The following is a 19,730-nucleotide window of genomic DNA, read 5'->3' as shown; positions in this document are numbered from 1 at the left end:
CTTTGAATTGGAATAGTAGAATAATACAGACGTTTATACGTACAATATGTACATCCTATCATTCTGTAATATCGTACTTATCGATAATGTGAAGAAATAGATGATAAATCTACTAGAATGGGGTGCTCACACTGTCCATTCGAGTATCCAATATTATGATACAAATTTTTCAAATAAATAAACTTATTGTTAAGTCGTCAATATGATGAGAAATATTACATCGAAAGGAAAATTATATATATAAAGTATAATGAAAATACACGTCAATAATTTAGAAATATATTTCTTATATGTACAAAATTAAAGCCAGGTTTGGACAGAACACTAACTTTTTTTTAATTTTACACGGTTGCAAGGACTCATTAGGACCATACACTATGCAAGTAGTAAGTTTACATATTTGAAAGTCATACAATTAAATATAACTGAAAAATTAAACATTTTCAAATTCATATTGATATTTTCTTTTTTTTTTTTCTTTACAAATAAGAAATCCATTTGTGAAATTTTACTACATATTTTCATTAAATCATGTATCTATATATAAAAAAAAAAAATTGAAAGAAATACAAATTGAATATCTTATCATCCATCGTAAAAACAGAAGTAAGATGTCGGATATACAAAATGCATTGATGCAAAAAAGTAGAACGCGTCGTTGATCGTCACATTGAAAAAAAAAAAGAAAAGAAAAGGGCTAACAAAAAGATGTTGGATAAACTCGAAGAAGAAAAAGAAGAAGAAGAAGAAAAGGAAGAAGAATCCGCAAATCCAGATATTTTTCTGGAGAATTACGAAGAAAACCGGTAAAGAACCTTACGAGGGTGTTCGTAAGGGTGTTCAAGTTCGTAGCACGGACTCGTGGCAAAAGCCCTCAGTCCTCTGCATCAAAGCGTAGGGTCAAGGCTCACTCGACCCATTTCCTACATCATCATATCGTGCAAAAGCACGGGTGTGCATGCAGATACATACATTGCATAGAAGCTATAACAAAAAATCCTATGGTACAAAGAGAATCTAAAAATATTTACTTTTTATTCTGAATATATGTTATACGTGATTAAATTTCATGATAAATACATTATTTCTTATGCTCCCGTGTCAGAATTTTCACTTATCTTTTGATTTTATTCCAAGAAAAAAAATGTATTTAATTTTATAAAATAATACTTTCAAATTTTTGAAAATCCTATCAAAAATCTGACGATAGTTTTCATTACTCCGTATTTTTATTCTACCCAATTTTCATTACATTTACAGTACCGTAAAAAAATAAAATACAATAGGGGTTTTCTTTTAAATAATTATACGATACACGTCTTAAAATATAGTATTATAATGTAAATATAATACAGTAGGAATGGTGACCGTAAGTACAAGCAGATATTGAAACAAAATCAAAGTTTGCGTTTTCATTTTCATTTTCATTTTCATAATTTTCGAAGGAAACTTAATTTAAACCCTTACTTCAATAGAGAAACTTTCTCTCTTCAGATTAGGTAGTCTTCACTTAGAACTCAATAAAACGAAATATCACTTATTCATTACATTAGGATTTACAGAGCAGTATAAGCAAGTATTGATACTAAATCGAAAAATATTTCTTTTTTGTTTTATACTTTTTATACATCAAATTTCATTAATTTCATTTAACTATGACATATATAACAAAAAGAAATTTATTTTCTCGTGCATTGAACTTGTTCTCATTTCATTGTTGATTTACTCTTTCTATCTTTCTTTGTCGGAGACATTTCTTGGTGCTTCAGTTGGCAAGTCCAGCATCCCTTTTTGTATTTCAGTTAGCATCAAAAGGATTCCCAAGTTCTCTATATCTGCCTCGCCAATTTCCTCGCAAATGAGAAACGTCGACTCGTGCTAATTAACACACGACGACCGTACTACTGGACTCTGACCACGTTCTTCATGACAATAATTATTGAGAGAGTTCTATCATCCCTTTTTAGAGAAAATGAAAGAGAAATACTGAGAAATAAAGAGAGAGAAAGCAAACTATGACCAGGCTTTATGTTTGTCGACTTCATGGACAATGAAAATCGGGAATTAATCATCTTCTGTGTCGTCTTCTTCTTCTTTAGCATATTAATTAAATCTTTTAATTGCAAGAAACGTTGCATTGAAGGGAGTTGAAAAACAAAAGAATAACAAAGTTTCCTTCGAAATCAGATCTACAAGATTATTCTTATTCGAAGGATTAAAAACAGCCATCATTTTCTTTGTACTCGTTTCAAATTCTAAGATTTTTAAAGTAGCATTTTTCAACTTATATAGACTGCAGTCCAAGATTAAAATGATAATAGAGCTACCCTACGCCGAAACGTAAAAATTAATATTGTGAGCCATATTTTAAAAACACTTATTTAAATCTATTAAATTCCTACAAATTTTTAATCATAAACATTACACAAAAAAATATAATTTTATATTCAAACGAAATTATAGAAATATGGGATGACGATTAATATTTCGAATAAAGATAAAAATATTGAAAGTGTTAGAATGCGTAGTATATGTTTGACTATTGCAGGAATGTTCAATCATTTAACTTTCTTGAGCCATATTTGAATAGACAAAATTGTCTCTAAAAATATACTGATTCCAACGAGAGTTGTTAATTTAAAAAGTTATGAAATAATGTACAACATTACGTTTTAAGAAAATTGATGACTTAAAATTGGATTGCATGCAGTCTCACAGTTCGCGAATTGGACAAACCTGGTATACAGCATAGCTATAGTATAAAGGAATAGTGGTATACGTCAAGTATGGTCAGCCAACGGTGTGACGGAGCATTGTGTGGTTTCCTATGACAAACATCGCAAGGACGATGGTGAGAGCGTAGTGGCAGGAGCCTCTGGTGAACATCGGCTGGGTAGAGGCGTTTACTTTACGTGCTCTATGCTGTTGTAGTACGCGCCAATTCGATGCTAAACTATGGTTAATCAAGCATTCTAGAATCGCACGCTTTGTGCATGCTGATAACTAAGCCAGGCATCGAATTCGAATCGTCATCGATTTATTAGGAAACCAGGAAACGCCCTCGTGAACGTTCTTCGATGACGAACGAATAAATGAAATGAATGAATGAATGATAGAATAAACGAACGATAGAATGAACATGGATAGGACTAGAAGGAGAGAGAGAGAGAGAGAGAGAGAGAGAGAGAGAGAGAGAGAAAGATAAAGTCAAAGAGAACAATGGCTCATTTCTCATGTTTAGTTCGTTCGACTAATTTCTAAGCGATTTTCGCGAAACAACAAGATCAACAGGAACGTTCCTGAATTCCATATTGATTAGTCTCAGCCTGTTCGGTGCATTAACACCGATGCAATATGCATTTTGAACTCCGTCACGCGAGATAAACGACTGCTCGTTCGAGTCGAAAGCATTTATGGTTGCCCTCAGATGCATCCAAGTGAATTTCCTTCCATGATATAAGCCAATGTCGTTTCTTCTTCTTCTTCCTTAGAAAATTTTTAAATTATTCCTCTGATGTTTATTTAAGGATTAAAAAGGGATAAAGATAACAATGTTATCGTTTCTTATCTTTTTTTTTTCGTAAGATAATCTTTAAACAAATCTTAGGATCTAGTAAATTCGAAATGTTTGTTATTATTGTTATTATTATCATTGTTATTATTAATGAAACTTAAGACTAATTAGTTGGATTAGAAATATTTTCTTTCGAGTTAAACATCTGCATTATTAATTAGATGTTTCCCCTTGGCACTTTAAATGCTCCATCATTTACGTCAAAGCATTCCGTGAATGCGGTTACCGACGTGGCTTCACCTACTACGAACTACCAAGGGAATTTAATTTTGCAAAATTAGGTCGTGCACGTATAATGTGTGGAAGTATTAAAATAATTCCTTCTTTTCTCTTTATCGTTTGAAACTGTTCACTTCTCAAAGAAGTTCTTCTCATTAGATGACCCCTTCGATTTCTTTAATAATCTTACAAATTTTATAATATCTTTTCTAAACATTTTCAAGATCTACCTATAATCTTATTCTTTTCTGACTATATATATATAAAATAAAAATAACAAAATACCTAATTCATTTAATCTTCGCTAAAATGCCGAAATTCTCGCCAGAAAAGTATTCTTCTTTTAATAACGAGACGTCTGGAGTACGCTCAAAGAACGAAAATGAAAGGATCACGTAAACCGTCTTATTATCACTCGAAACATTAACTTTCTTCCCCTTTCTCTTCTTACTTTTTCCAGTCTATAGTTATACGATGACTAGGGTTTGAAATGCTTACCACCCTGAGGAACACATAGGCGTTTCTTCGAGCAAGCATCGAATCCTAGCACGTACGAGGACATAAATCTGACAGTCGTAGGAATCTATGAACAAAAGTGGAGCCACTTACACGCGCGTAAAGTAAAATTTATGGTAGGTGTGGGAATATAAATGTGCAGCGTATCATAAATTCCGCTCGTCCAAGAACGAAGCGCACGCCTGTGGTCCAACCAGAGTAGAACAGAAGAGAAGAGAAGAGAACAGAACAGAACAGCGCAGCACAGTACAACAGGAATATACTAACGATATTGTTCGAGGCTTCTACGAGGCGCCAGACCAGGCCTTGTCCTCTTGCCTTTCATTCTCGAGAGAGAAGGAGAGAGAGAGAAAGAGGAAGAGAGAGAAAAACGATTTATTTTATCGGCCACTACGTCTCGGACCCATGGGATCACCCGCAAATCACTGCTCCCTGTGTATACTTCCTATACCCTTATCAAACGCTTCCCTGCTTTCTAGTTTCTTTATTATTATTATTATTATTATTTTATTTTTTATTTTCCTCCTACTATTCATCGTAAAAGCGTATAACCGACTCGAAGGTCAACCAAGGTTGAGAACTTCGAACGAGATATATTGATTCAAATTTCATTTTATTCATATTATCTGAATTTCACTTTCATGATTTGTATTAAAGTGTATATAAGAATAAAGTTATCTTTCAAATTTTGATATGTTTTGAAGTATGATGTCGTAGTGGATAAATTTGATAATCTTTCATGAACTTTATGATGATTCATCGTTTTTAGGTAAATTACATATTGCATCAAATGAACATTCTTCTTCACGATTTAAATATAAATCTTTCATCTTTGACAATGGACATGGCATATTGTTAGGACAATTTGGTAAATATTTAATACGTTCTTGATGCATAAAAAGAATGCTGGGTCCTTGTGATTCGCAACTAAAATAAAGAAAAACTTTTAATAGCATATATATTTATAAATATATAAGAAGATAATGAATTATACTTACTTATATAAAACAAAAGCTATATTACTTGCAAAAGCATCAATGTACGTAGTTTTCCAAGCTCTGTTATCAACATTTAACCAAAATGAATCGTGCGTTAATGGAACCGTATTTTCTACTGCTCCTAATCGTGCTAATAATTTAAGGATAGTTCCCGAATGTGTAAAATAAATTGATGCTAATATCCCATCATCTTCTCTAAAAAATATTAATTGTGTCAGTTAGAAAATATAATAAACAATAGTACTGATATAATATTTTATATATAATTCTTACGAAAAAAATTTAAAGATATCTTTAAAAACTACACATGCTTGTTCATAAGTGATCTTGTATCCATATCCATCAATCCAATAATATTCTAAATCCTCTAAGTATTCAATAACCTTAAAATATTTAAATTTATATTAATACATGTTTTATTTTGTTTACTCTCTTATTTATATACTTATATATTTATACTTTGAACTCATCCAAAGACAATAATTTGCACCAAGAAGAATCCGTATCCTTATACCATGCAGTTTCAAAGCCACACATGGTATAAATCAAATGTACATTTTCTGAAACATTAAATTTATAATACATTTTTTTTTATAAATTATCAAACTATTCAGAGTAAATATAATTAAACAATAAGCAAAGTTTTTAACACGCAAACATATGCAAGCATTTCAGAAAAGTGCAATTAAGCTGATACCTAACAATATTTCATCACACAATATCGATTAAATGCAAACCATGATTAACTGGATAGCCAATTCTTTTTGAAATACTTTTCAATGTATTCATGAACACTTCACTTCTCAAAAATTTGTCTTTCTCAATGATTGCAGATGTATTTTTATCAACTTCACTACGCCAGCGAGTACAAAGTTTATAGAACTAAAAAATGAAGTGAAATGTTTATATATATATTCAATAAATAAATATATATATACATATAAACATCTATATCTATCATTTTATAATTAAAATTACCCTTAAGATAGGGTCTTTATGTTCTGCTTTAGGATACCAAACATTCTGACTATTGAACCAGCCAAATAAACCAGCAGCAAAGTATTTAGCACTTTCTTCAGTTCTTTGTGTCGCAGTATATTTGAACTACAAATAAAATAATTAAAAAAATATTAAAGTAGCTTATAAAAATGAAAAACATTTCAATTATACAATATGAATACCTTATAAGATTTATTATCATATGTTTCTGGCATAATAGTAGGAAATCTAGACTGATATCTTTCTGCAAGATCAATCATTTCGTTTTCTCCTTCCTCTGCAAGATTCATTGCATCGTTTTCTGTGAATCTCATTTTCCAATTAGCTAAGTTAATTATAATATCATGAGATAAATTAGTTTCATTCATTTTATAATTATTTAATATAATTTCCTTTAATTTTAGTAAATCCTTTGCCATGCGAGGTACATATTTCTTTCCAGGATACCGTGTACCGTGTCTTAAAATCAGCCAAATCTTTTTTGGTACACATCCTGAAATAAATAGAAGACAAATTAAAAAATGACAAACATATTATTAATTATTATTATTTAATCCAAATATAAGTACATACCTGGATATTCAATAGGTTTATCGTTGTGAGAAGCTATAAATCTATAAGGTGTTTTTGTTCCTAACCTACACTTATAATTATCGTCTTGTATGAAACAATCATATGCAAAGCAAACAATATTAGTTGTTAAAAATATAAAAATTATACGTAAATTAAATATCATTTTGTATATATATTCCTTTCAAAAAATTGTCATAAGAAATAAATAAATAGATAAACACTCAGAACATAAGAATCCATTTGGGAAAATATCAATTATAATATTAATCACGAATTATGCAATCATTTTAACTTATGTTTGATAACAAATTTTGAATATTTAGATGACAGATTTTTATAAATTTACTATCGGTGTCTATGTACTGTGCACAATTTTTTAGGTTAGGTGTAGATGTCTCTGATTGATCAAACTTTTATGAAAACTTGCCTTAGTGTCAACGAAATAATATTCTTTGAATATAAAACTATTAAATTAATATTATTATATAAATTAATAAAATTAATTTATGTGCTTTTTATTCTCTAAAAATGTGCACATAATTCAGTGTCATAAATATTAGATTTTTATTAAAAAATCTTTATCAATCGAGAAATGGGAGTCCCGGCGATTTTGATGGATGACGAATGAACTAAGCCTACAACATATTGCACAACGTTTCGTATTTGTAAGATTTAACCATATTTTTAATGACATTGTTAAAATTTAACATCTTTAAAAATGATATAATTATTCCATAGAATTTGATTATTTCCTTTTAAGTCGATCAACATCGTATTTCAATTGTTATAAACGTTTCATTTTATCGTGAACGTATCTGACATTATTATTTGCAATATTTTGAAGAATATCAACGAATAATTTTCAGGTAAAAAATTCAAATTCTTTAGGTGTATAGAATATATCAATATTGTTTTATTAAAATTTGAATATTTATATAAAATATATATCTTAAGTAATTCATTTAATATAATTTTAGTATTTTAAAAGTATAATTTCATTTTTTATAGTTTATTATTTATTTCTTTTTCTTCTCTTTCTAAATACATACTAAAATTACAACCAAATTGTAATTTTATTTCTTTTCTTATTTGACAGTTGAAAAACAAATTATTTTTATATTCAATTAATTGATTCTTTTTTATAATTTACAGTTTATAATCTTCAGTAACAAGGAAATCAAGATGCCTGAATTACCACGCATTACTCGTACACTGCGAATGTATACTAATTTAGATCGTACAAAAAAATTATTAGAACTTGCTCCTAATGATTTAATTAAAAAGCGAGAAGAACAAACGAACAAATTGAAAAGGTAAATTACAATATTTTTAATTTCTTCACTATGATTGGTGTACATATTTTTTATATTTCTATGATTATAGCGGTTCAAGTTGGTTCGAATTATGTAAAATTGCCCCGGAAGAAATTTTGCCTTTGCTTAATAAATTACATGATATTTCTAATAAGATTTTCCGTAAGTAATAAAAAATGTAATAATTTAAATTATAAATATTAAACTAAATACATTTTTCTAATCATTTCCTCTTTTTGCAGATGGTCATTCCGCTGAAGTTATTAATGAATTTTCCATTTTTACTCTACGTCTACTAATAGATTCAGAAAGTATATCTCAAAAACAATTGGAACTTTTACGTCACATGGCTGGTAATTTATCGAAACAAGATATAAATAAAATTATGCAGGTATAATTCTTTATAAGTATGTATATATATCATACAATTGAATAACATATGACAATCTAAATAATTTATTTCATTTTATTATTAGATAATTGAAGATATCCGTGATAAATTGGACACTGATGCAATTGAACGTTTAATTAAATTAACTGACAATGAGAATTCTAATAATTCTGAAAGCAATTTTTTTGGGTCCAAATTTTCTTACAATTCAGCTAAAGTACTTTGGCCCGATACCGGTATGCTTCGCAATATGGCAAATTTAGGACAACATACTAATTCATTTACTATGGCTTATGAAACTAAAGTTCCCCTATCAAGCAAAGATGAGGTACTTTTAATATCTTCTGTGTTTGTATCTATACGCAAACTAAATATGAAATTAAATTTGAAAGATTTATATTTTTAATTATTGTTCCAGTATTCATCGCAGTTCAACAAGTCAGTATTTGTAAAAGGTTTAAAAAATTCTTATGAAAAGTATTCAACGGAAATGTCTTTCGACAATTTTGGAACAGTAATAGTATCAAAATTGATCAATTCTGAAAACATTGAAAATGAATTGTTTGATTTACTAGGCTATGAACACATTGAATTCATACAATATATTATTGCGCATAAAAAAACTATCATAAGCACTTATGGTGTTCAAAAGGTACCAAAACTACCAACTCCACAAGGACCAGTGATTAGTGGACAAGTGACGGTACAATCTGAAGAAGAGAAACAATTATTGAAGCAAGTCCGTAAAGAAGAAAAAAAATTTAATAAAATTACGAGTAAGAGAGATGGCAAAACTGAAGATGAAGAAGTAATTGATCCAATAGAATTACGTTTAAAAAGAAAAGAAGCATTAAAAGCAATGTGTACTCCACTTTTCCCCAAAAGAAATTTAGTTCCTGAAAGATATAAAGAGAAATTTCCATTCGTCTTTGATTCCAAAGCGACTACTGAAAATTGCGCAGGCTTAATTTCAGGACATAAAGTTATGTTACCAGAAAATGTTAAGATAAATAATACTAATTTATGGGAAGAAGTTCATATACCTATTCCAGATTTACAAGACATTAATGTTCCAAATGAACCTGTTATGGTATCTTCTTTGGACGAAATCGGACAAATTGCTTTTAACGGTATAACATCGTTAAATCGAATACAAAGTATAGTATTTAATTCTGCATACAATACTAATGAAAATTTATTGATTTGTGCTCCCACTGGAGCAGGTAAAACTAATGTTGCCATGCTAACTATAATTCATGAAATAAAACAACATATGACAAAAGATACTACAACAAATCAATTTAAGATTATTTATATAGCTCCAATGAAAGCATTAGCAGCAGAAATGACTGCTAATTTTAGCAAAAGATTAAATCGTCTTGGTATATCTGTACGTGAATTAACTGGCGATATGCAATTAACAAAACTAGAAATTCAACAAACTCATATGATAGTGACGACTCCTGAAAAATGGGATATTGTGACAAGAAAAGGTACAGGAGATATTGCTCTTACAAGTATTGTGAAACTACTAATTATAGATGAGGTGCATTTACTGCACGGTGATAGAGGTCCTGTTGTTGAAGCAATAGTTGCTAGAACGTTGAGACAAGTAGAGACATCTCAAAGTATGATCCGTATAGTTGGACTTTCAGCAACATTACCAAATTATGTAGATGTTGCAAGATTTTTAAGAGTAAATCCTTACAAAGGTTTGTTTTATTTTGATCATCGATTTCGTCCTGTTCCATTAAGTCAAACATTCATTGGAGTTAAAGCACAAAAACCAATCGTACAAATAGGACACATGGATGAAGTATGTTATAATAAAGTTATCGAAATGGTCCGTGAAGGACATCAAGTTATGGTCTTTGTACATGCTCGCAATGCAACAGTTAGAACGGCCAATGTAATCAGAGATTTAGCAATAAAAAACGAAACGCAAAAATTATTTGTATCAGATGCACAAGAAAAAATTGCTGGCAGAGCATTCAGTAAATCACGAAATAAATATCTTCCTGATTTATTTAGCTGTGGCTTGTCAGTTCATCATGCGGGTATGTTACGTTCGGATAGAAATCTTGTTGAAAAATATTTTTCTGAAGGTTTGATAAAAGTATTGGTTTGTACATCTACTCTTGCTTGGGGTGTAAATTTACCTGCACATGCTGTCATTATTAGAGGAACAGAAATATATGATTCTAAACATGGTACATATATTGATTTAAGCATACTTGATGTTTTGCAAATTTTCGGTCGTGCTGGTAGACCACAATTCGACACGTCTGGTCACGCAATTATAATTACAACTCATAATAAATTGTCACATTATTTGTCACTTCTAACTAATCAAATACCCATTGAAAGTAGTTTCATAACTTACCTAGCAGATAATTTAAATGCAGAAATTGCATTGGGTACAATATCAAATGTAGAGGAGGCAGTCGAATGGTTAAGTTACACGTATCTTTTTGTACGAATGAAGTTAAATTATTTACAATATGGTATACAATATGCAACTATTGCAGACGACCCAAATTTAGAACAAAAACGAAAAGAATTAATTGATGCGGCAGCAAAAGCATTAGATAAAGCTAAAATGATTCGATATAATATACGTACTGGTGATGTTAACACTACGGACTTAGGACGTATTGCTAGTCATTATTATCTTAAATATGATACAGTTGAAATTTTTAATGAATTGTCAGAGAATTTCATGAGCGAAGCAGATATACTTGCAATGATATCACGTTCACAAGAATTTGAACAACTTAAAGTAAGGGATGATGAAATTGAAGAATTAGAACGTTTGAGTCAAGAATACTGTGAGGTTTTACCAAAAGGTGGACCAGAAAATATTTATGGCAAAGTAAATATTTTAATACAAACTTATTTGTCAAGAGGATGGGTTGATTCATTTTCTTTGACATCAGATTTAGCATATATCACACAAAATGCTGTACGAATATGCAGAGCATTGTTTGAAATTATGTTAAGACAAAATAATGCAATAATGGCAACTCGTTTATTGTTGATGGCAAAAATGCTTGAACTGCAACAATGGGATTATATGAGTCCTTTACGTCAATTTTCTTGTCTATCGGCAGAAATTATTAAAAAAATAGAAGATCGCAGTATCACAGTAGATAAATTAATAGATATGGATGTTAAAGAAATTGGAATAATTTTACATAATCAGAAAACAGCTGCATTGGTAAAGAAATGCTGCAGTGAATTGCCCTCTTTACAAATGGAATCTATCATACAACCTATTACACGTACTGTTTTAAGAATACGCTTACAAATCACTCCACAATTTCGGTGGAATGATGCAGTTCATGGAAAAAATTCTGAAGCATTTTGGATATGGATCGAAGATCCTGACAATAATCTTATATATCATCACGAATATTTTATTTTAACCAAAAAAATGGTTTATAAAAATCTTGAACAAGAAATTGTAATGACTATACCATTATGTGAACCATTGCCCAATCAATATTTAGTAAAAGCAATAAGTGATCATTGGCTCGGAGTGGAGAATACGTTATCTGTAACATTCCGTGATTTAATTTTACCAGATAGTCATCCACCGCATACTGTTTTATTAGAATTACAACCATTACCTGTGACAGCATTGAAAGATTCATCATTTGAAAGATTATATAAATTCTCTCACTTCAATCCAATTCAAACACAAATCTTTCATTGTCTTTATCATACGGATAACAATGTTCTCCTAGGAGCTCCAACAGGCTCTGGTAAAACAATAGCTGCAGAAATAGCTATGTTTAGAGTATTTAAACAATATCCCGATCAAAAAGTTGTATATATAGCACCATTGAAAGCTTTGGTTCGAGAGAGAATGCATGATTGGAAAATAAGACTTGAAGAAAAATTGGGGAAAAAAGTGGTTGAATTAACAGGAGATGTAACACCTGATATCAAAATTATTGCTAATGCTAGCATCATAATTACTACTCCTGAAAAATGGGATGGTATTAGTAGAAGTTGGCAAACAAGAAATTATGTTCAAAAAGTAGGATTGATAGTTATAGACGAAATTCATTTACTAGGAGAAGATCGTGGACCAGTACTAGAAGTAATTGTTTCTAGAACAAATTTTATTTCCTCTCATACTTCAAGAAAATTAAGAATTGTTGGTCTTTCCACAGCATTAGCCAATGCAATTGATTTGGCTAATTGGCTAGGGATAAAAGAAATGGGTCTTTATAATTTTCGTTCTTCTGTTAGGCCTGTACCATTAGAGGTTCATATCAGTGGATTTCCAGGCAAACATTATTGTCCACGTATGGCAACAATGAATAGACCAACTTTTCAAGCAATAAGACAACATGCACCTACTAGTCCGTCACTTGTTTTTGTATCTTCGCGCAGACAAACACGTTTGACTGCATTAGATTTGATTGCTTATCTTGCAGCAGAAAATGATCCTAAACAGTGGTTACATATGCCCGAGGAAGAGATGGATAATATTTTAGAAAATATTAAAGATTCAAATTTAAAGCTTACTCTTGCTTTTGGAATTGGTCTTCATCATGCTGGATTACACGATAAGGATAAACAAACGGTTGAAGAATTATTTGTGAATAATAAAATACAAGTATTAATTACGACAGCGACATTGGCTTGGGGTGTAAATTTTCCTGCACATTTAGTTGTGATAAAGGGAACAGAATATTATGATGGTAAAACGAAACGTTACGTGGATATGCCAATAACGGATGTGTTGCAAATGATGGGACGAGCCGGAAGGCCACAATTTGATGACTCGGGTGTAGCTGTTGTCCTTGTACATGATTTAAAGAAAAATTTTTATAAAAAATTTTTATACGAACCATTCCCCGTTGAGTCAAGTTTGTTAGCGGTGTTGCCAGATCATATAAATGCTGAAATTGTAGCTGGTACGATAAAAAATAAGCAAGAATTCTTAGATTATTTAACGTGGACATATTTCTTTAGAAGATTAATGAAAAATCCAAAATATTATAATTTGGATACCTTAGAACCTCTTTCAATCAATCAATACTTGTCATCTTTAGTGGACACCACATTGAAAGTATTATTGGATTCACATTGTATAGATTACAGTGAAGTACGTGTCTATGTTTATATTATTTTACATCACATTTTCACATCATTTTAATATTTGATTATTATTTGATTACAGGAAGATAACATACTGTTTCCTCTTTCAACTGGCAAAATAGCATCCTTTTATTACTTATCTCATCTTACTATGTTAATGTTTGAACAAACATTAGTAGAAGATCTTCCATTACATGAATATTTGAAAATCTTATGTAATTCATGTGAATATAATGAACTTCCTGTTAGGCACAACGAAGATTTAATGAATGAGTAAGTATAAGTGTAATATCATATATATTATTTTTTACATGATACAACTAATCAAATATATTTAACAGGGATTTGGCAAAAATGTGTCGCTATCAAGTCGATCAATATACATACGATTCACCAAATACAAAAGCTTATCTTCTATTACAAGCACATTTTTCAAGGCTTCCACTTCCATGTACAGATTATAATACTGACTTAAAATCAGTCCTTGATCAAGCTATTAGGATAATTCAAGTACGTATTGGAACAAATAAAAACAAAATTTTCTTATATACATAAACAATATTTGTTCATTATTTATATTACACATTGGATTTTTCAGGCAATGATAGATATTGTAGCAGAGAAGGGTTGGTTAGCAAGCACACTTAGAATAATGCAATTATTACAAATGGTTATACAAGCAAGATGGATCGATGAACCTGCAGTCATTACCTTACCTCATATAAATAAGGAACATTTACCTTTATTTTCTTCTTTACCAGCACCTCTTCCAGTATTATGCGCTACTACTATTAATAATTATAATCGACTTGCTAAAGCTTTAAATAAAGAATTTCACGAAGAACAGATACATCAGGTATAAATTTACATTATTATTTATTATTTTATATATTTCTTTTTCTTGTTCTATTTACAAACATTTATCTTACTTAAAATATTTCTTCTTAGATACATCAAGTTATTAAACAAATGCCAATGTTGTGTATTGATCTAACGTTACATGGAAATTGGGAAGACGGTAATGAAAAAAAGATACCACTACAGACGAATTATAATCAAGTTATTGATCTTCGTGAAAATGAAGAATATACATTAGTCATTAAAATGAAAAGAAAAAATCACTCTAATGCATTAAAAGCACATTGTCCTATGTTTCAAAAAGGGAAAGATGAAGGATGGTTTTTAGTATTAGGTGATATTTCAAAACGAGAATTATGGGCCTTGAGAAGAGTCAATGGTATTAATGATCATCATAAAATTTATCAATTACAATTCACAGCACCTCGTAATATAGGTAAATTTTCATTTTATTATCTTATTCATTAATATGTATTTATCCTGACTTAATTATTTAATAATTACTTTAATATTAATGTTTTAGGGTCAATGAAATTGACATTTTATTTAATTTCTGATTGTTATATTGGCCTGGATCAACAGTATGATATACAAGTAAATATAATACCTTAAAAATAAAATTTAAATATGTAGAGAAAGTATTAGATTTATTAAAAGATAGTAAATTTATTTCATATAATATTTTGTGTATATATTGTACAGCGATGTAACATATTAGGTATCTATGAACACAAAAAATATATTTTTCTTTACTTAATTTTATTAGACAGCTATGAAACGAGACGTGTGGATTAATCCAGATTTTTCATACAAATATAAACATTATTATTCTTAGTATATAAAGATAGAAAAAGCAACATGTACAGGATCACTTTTACAATTCCATAGATATATCCCTATGGAAGTCTTACAGATAACGAGTTATTTGTTTGTTTGTTGTTTTATTCGTTATTATGTTCTATTTGATTATTTTAAGCAGAGTTTTGTGAGTTAACGTACTAAATAGCAATATTAAAAAAGAAAAAAAACATAACATATTTTTCATTTTTATAATTATACAAAGAAATTTGTAAGAGTATAAAAAATAAACCTATATAAATGAATATTTAAAAACTATATATGTTACAAAACACTGCTTTTGTATCGATCTCGTTTCCTTCTTAATAATATATATTATTTAACGAATAATATAAAGTAAGAATTATTCCATTTGTGTAATCATATTAGCTTAAATAATAAAATATGGGATAGGAAGGATATGAGATCATTCCATTGCTTTGTTTTGAAAAAACTATATAACATGTATTAAGTTTTGTGGGAGTTCATTAATACCAGTTCTTTTCATATAATAATATATGAATTAACACAGAATATGCAGTTTTACTAATGACATAGAAGAGATATATTTTTCTATTTTTCTTCTGTTTTTTCTTTTTTCCATCGTTAATAAATAAATAAGTAAAATAATTTTGACTAGCCTGAACATTTTTATTATTCAGTTATTTTTAAGACACTGAAAATGACTAGATAATTACTCTTTAAGGTTTATTTTATCTCTTATCAAAATTTTTATTCGATATCTACGTAATTATAGATTTTTATTTTAGTTTCTTTCTTTTTTTTTCCTTTTTATTTTATTTTGATAGATAAAAAAGAAAGATATTTTCTAGTTATTTTTATAGAAGCACACTAAAAAAATATTTTACCCGTATATAATATTTGGACATCTGGTTTGAAATAGTTAAATATTGAAGGCATGAAGTGAAAGATTTTTTGTTCTCTCTTCATTGTCAGTAGTTATACTTACTCTCCATGTATATATACATATATAAATTATGTATTATATATAATTATATAATTAACTACACATGGCTGTATTTCCAACCAAAGCAAAGAAATACTTAAGCTCCTTCCTTTATTGCAATAATTATGGAAGTACTGAATACGATTTGTAAGTATTAAAAGAAAATGCACTTATACAAAAAACATTTTGACATTGTTAGTAGTATACATTCATTTGCGTTGTAACAATCAAATATTTTCTTTTGCACACAGGGTAACTCTTTCATATTTGTGATTATTAGTATCAGCCATAGTAACTTTTTTTTGTTTCTTTTTTTCCCTTTTCTTTTATTTTTTTTCTGTTTTTTTTTTCTGTTTTTTTTTTTTTTAGTAGTATCTTATCTTATGGTTCATATAGTCGGACCTTTTACATTATGACTGATAGCATTATTAAATTTAGTTACCACATTCATCAAATGTCTTTACTCTCAGATGTTATTGATCATAAAAGAATAATCTACAACATCACTCAAGAACTAAGGAAGCACTTGCATAACTAACTGAGCTATCATTCATGTTATTGCATTGACTACTTTGAGCATATTTCAAAAATTTTAAATTCATTTTTTGACCATTAGTATTTCCTCTTAAACTGTGTATTGCCTGAAATTGAGATATTATATTAATAACTATTATTAAAAATAATTCAATGTCTACAAAATGATAAGAAAAAATTAAACGTTCTTAAAAATAAAAATTATATTTAATATTACCTGTAGCAAAACACCAATTGGATGACGACCGCATATAGTATTGCCATATTTTTTAAGATAATCGGTAAACACTGTAGGGTTCAATGTTTCTATTATATCCATGCCCTAACAATAAGCAACGAATGAAGAAATATTATTTAAGATTAGAAGATGTTTAATAATATTTCATTTTTATACGTAATATTAATACCTACCATCTTATCAAGATTTTGGATAGATCTATGAATCGGACCACATGATCTATCATAGTATGTATATCGAAATCTTTGTCCCCAATGACAAAAGTCTGAGGAAATAACGAACAATGCTTGAGGATCAGCTAAATAAGGTGCTAATAATCTTCCATAAAGAGCTTCTCTTTCTGGTGGTAAAGATCCCACTAAAATGGGGATTATAGTAAATGAATCTTTAAATCTGTAACAATATAAAATTATATTTAAAAATATATAATAATCTAAGAAATATTATAATACATCATTTTTGATTATACGTACTCTTCCATAACTTTAGCTAAAAATGGTAATTGCATTTCGATACTGTGTTCCTCTTCATCTGTGTTCAAATCCATCCATTCGAAATGTCCTGTCTCTTCAAGTTCTCTCCGCACTGTTATAAGCATAATGTAAAGAATAAAAATTGTTAAGAAAAGAACATGTTGAACTTATAAACATCTCTTAATAGTTAAACCTTTCACTATGAAGGCATGTTTATATAATATGCTTCAGAAGATTGAAAAAATGTATATATATATATATATATATCACATATAAAACGCTAAATTTTGTATATAAGATATTATTATTATTAATTGAGTATTTTCTTTTCATTTAATAAAATTTAGTTACTATAACAAATTTCATCATAAAGTTTAGGAAACAAAAAATACAATATCAGTAACGTACTTCATCCACAGTGATCATATTTTGTTATAAACCATAGTAAAAGAGTTAATAGTTAGCAGTTATAATACATTTTTAAAATTATGTATACCTTGTTGATCAATATGTAAATCATATAACGGTGTTCGATACATGGAAGCAGTAGACAGGGCACATCCTGGCAATCTCACATAATGAGAAGGGCCTAGAATAAATATCTTGCGGCTGCATAAAAATATATTACTCATTTTATATACGTATCTTGTAATTTGATGACTTTTTATATTAATAATTATATTTATAGTTAATAGATTAAACTTACACAACTACAGGACTAATTTGACGATATGCAAAACCAGCACATCCTCCGCAATAGCTATAACCTGCATGTCTGAAAAAATCCAGTCGCTGTTAAAGATAAACGAATGAAAATAATAATAATATAATATTCTATAGTTACTAACGGGGCAATGATTGCCCTAGCAGGTCCATGAGATAGGTCTGCTGCACCCAGCCAACCTTCTAGTTGCTTATTCAATTCTGAACCTACAGCATATATCGCTAATTCAGATTTTGGGATTATCTTTTAGGACTTTTTCTTTTTCAGAAATATATAAATGTTTGTGTATGCATAATATTCTTTCCATATAATTTTATAATTATATAGATTGTGTAGCATTTTATCTTTTTTCTCCTGGATGTTAGAGTTTCGTAACATTTCAAACGATTGATTATAATCCTTGAACCTGCATTAGTGCATCAAAATTATTAAATCACTATTTAATAATTCTTTCATCATTTATCAAATAAATCTAAACTCTATAAAAAAACAATTTTTACATTTATTTAACTTTATATTTATGATATATATGTATATGATCGAGCTTAGGATACAACTTTGATCAATCATTCATCAGTTAACTTAATATTTAATGCACATTTTTTTTGTTCTTTTAAGAATATATCCAATAATTATATGTTGTGTATGATAAGAAATATTTCAAAAAAGTATATTGCAATATTCTTAATTACAAAATGCCTAGAATATCATAGATTAATCTATCTTATCGAAATGTCCATTCCACTGATAAAACTTAATTACTATTCATTAACAATTCTGTTTTAGTATTTATAATTTATGATTCATATATTCCTGTGCTATAAAAATTTCAACATATTTTAATATAACATATTTTTAATAAAGTATTACTTTCAAAATTGAATATAGCATTACTCTTCGCAGAATAATGAAATTGACATAGCATAAAAATAGAAAGTAATGAATATTTTTCTTATTTTGTCATGCATACAAATATTATTTATATTATAAAAGAAATAATATTTTGAATATCGCTTACCAGAATCTGAGTACCAACTACCAGCATGAGTTGCTCTTCTAATTAATGCCATATTTATATTTGGCTTGAACAACCTTTCACGTCGTGTAGTATCGATTCTATTTTCAATAACTCTTAAAAATTCTTTCATAAATACAATATAAATATAATTTAATAATTTATAACTATAATCGCGCGCGTGAAAAATGTTTATAAAACTATCACTAAAGTACAGTTCAGTTTTGTTCATAGATTATATAAAGACGGCATTGAAGTACATTAAAAGAGAAACTATACATTTCAGTCTAAATTTATGCTGGTCAAAGCACCATCTAGTAGTCAATTTTGAAACTGTCTTCATTCATATCATATATATATACTGTATTGTTTTATATACATATGTATAT

General features: G+C 28.8%; 3 protein-coding genes across 3 annotated transcripts; 1 reads left to right on the top strand and 2 right to left on the bottom strand.

Moving 5' to 3' along the window:
• Window positions 1–4,905: 4,905 nt before the first annotated feature.
• LOC107069873 (multiple inositol polyphosphate phosphatase 1) lies at window positions 4,906–7,242 on the bottom strand. Its single transcript, XM_015327538.2, has 8 exons — window positions 6,880–7,242; window positions 6,489–6,799; window positions 6,286–6,411; window positions 6,045–6,189; window positions 5,767–5,867; window positions 5,581–5,690; window positions 5,308–5,502; window positions 4,906–5,236 (listed from the first exon to the last, which is right to left on the bottom strand). The coding sequence occupies exons 1-8, from the start codon at window positions 7,040–7,042 to the stop codon at window positions 5,056–5,058; spliced, it is 1,332 nt and encodes a 443-aa protein (XP_015183024.1). The 5' UTR covers window positions 7,043–7,242; the 3' UTR covers window positions 4,906–5,055.
• A 75-nt stretch (window positions 7,243–7,317) lies between these two features.
• Window positions 7,318–15,666, top strand: obe (activating signal cointegrator 1 complex subunit obelus). The gene is made up of 12 exons (XM_015327537.2): window positions 7,318–7,544; window positions 7,618–7,745; window positions 8,032–8,192; window positions 8,263–8,354; window positions 8,435–8,583; window positions 8,669–8,911; window positions 9,002–13,702; window positions 13,778–13,968; window positions 14,037–14,205; window positions 14,294–14,551; window positions 14,644–14,989; window positions 15,077–15,666. Exons 3-12 carry the CDS (start codon window positions 8,062–8,064, stop codon window positions 15,163–15,165), a joined length of 6,369 nt encoding a protein of 2,122 aa, XP_015183023.1. The 5' UTR covers window positions 7,318–7,544; window positions 7,618–7,745; window positions 8,032–8,061; the 3' UTR covers window positions 15,166–15,666.
• LOC107069874 (protein MEMO1) lies at window positions 15,182–19,617 on the bottom strand. Its single transcript, XM_015327539.2, has 8 exons — window positions 19,345–19,617; window positions 18,451–18,532; window positions 18,309–18,377; window positions 18,099–18,211; window positions 17,603–17,714; window positions 17,303–17,522; window positions 17,109–17,213; window positions 15,182–16,998 (listed from the first exon to the last, which is right to left on the bottom strand). The coding sequence occupies exons 1-8, from the start codon at window positions 19,571–19,573 to the stop codon at window positions 16,861–16,863; spliced, it is 1,068 nt and encodes a 355-aa protein (XP_015183025.2). The 5' UTR covers window positions 19,574–19,617; the 3' UTR covers window positions 15,182–16,860.
• Window positions 19,618–19,730: the final 113 nt, after the last annotated feature.

The sequence above is a fragment of the Polistes dominula genome, unplaced genomic scaffold (assembly GCF_049000335.1).
Source record: "Polistes dominula isolate Pdom_NZ unplaced genomic scaffold, Pdom_raw_medaka contig_37, whole genome shotgun sequence".
Classification (NCBI taxonomy): Eukaryota; Metazoa; Arthropoda; class Insecta; order Hymenoptera; family Vespidae; genus Polistes; species Polistes dominula.
Note: the sequence above shows the minus strand (reverse complement) of the source record. Positions and strands in the feature narration are given on the sequence as shown.

Bases quoted from the DNA above. Each gene is read 5' to 3' on its own strand.
- LOC107069873 (XM_015327538.2), bottom strand. From the start codon at position 7,042: ATGATATTTAATTTACGTATAATTTTTATATTTTTAACAACTAATATT. The intron at 6,800-6,879 runs GTATGTACTTAT...TATTTATTTCAG, and splicing joins TAAACCTATTGAATATCCAG to GATGTGTACCAAAAAAGATT. The intron at 6,190-6,285 runs GTAATTTTAATT...TTCATTTTTTAG, and splicing joins ATAAAGACCCTATCTTAAGG to TTCTATAAACTTTGTACTCG.
- obe (XM_015327537.2), top strand. From the start codon at position 8,062: ATGCCTGAATTACCACGCATTACTCGTACACTGCGAATGTATACTAAT. The intron at 8,584-8,668 runs GTATAATTCTTT...TTTTATTATTAG, and splicing joins ATATAAATAAAATTATGCAG to ATAATTGAAGATATCCGTGA. The intron at 14,552-14,643 runs GTATAAATTTAC...ATTTCTTCTTAG, and splicing joins ACGAAGAACAGATACATCAG to ATACATCAAGTTATTAAACA.
- LOC107069874 (XM_015327539.2), bottom strand. From the start codon at position 19,573: ATGAACAAAACTGAACTGTACTTTAGTGATAGTTTTATAAACATTTTT. The intron at 18,533-19,344 runs GTAAGCGATATT...TATATGCTGTAG, and splicing joins TAGTTGGTACTCAGATTCTG to GTTCAGAATTGAATAAGCAA. The intron at 18,212-18,308 runs GTAAGTTTAATC...ATTTTTATGCAG, and splicing joins CAAATTAGTCCTGTAGTTGT to CCGCAAGATATTTATTCTAG.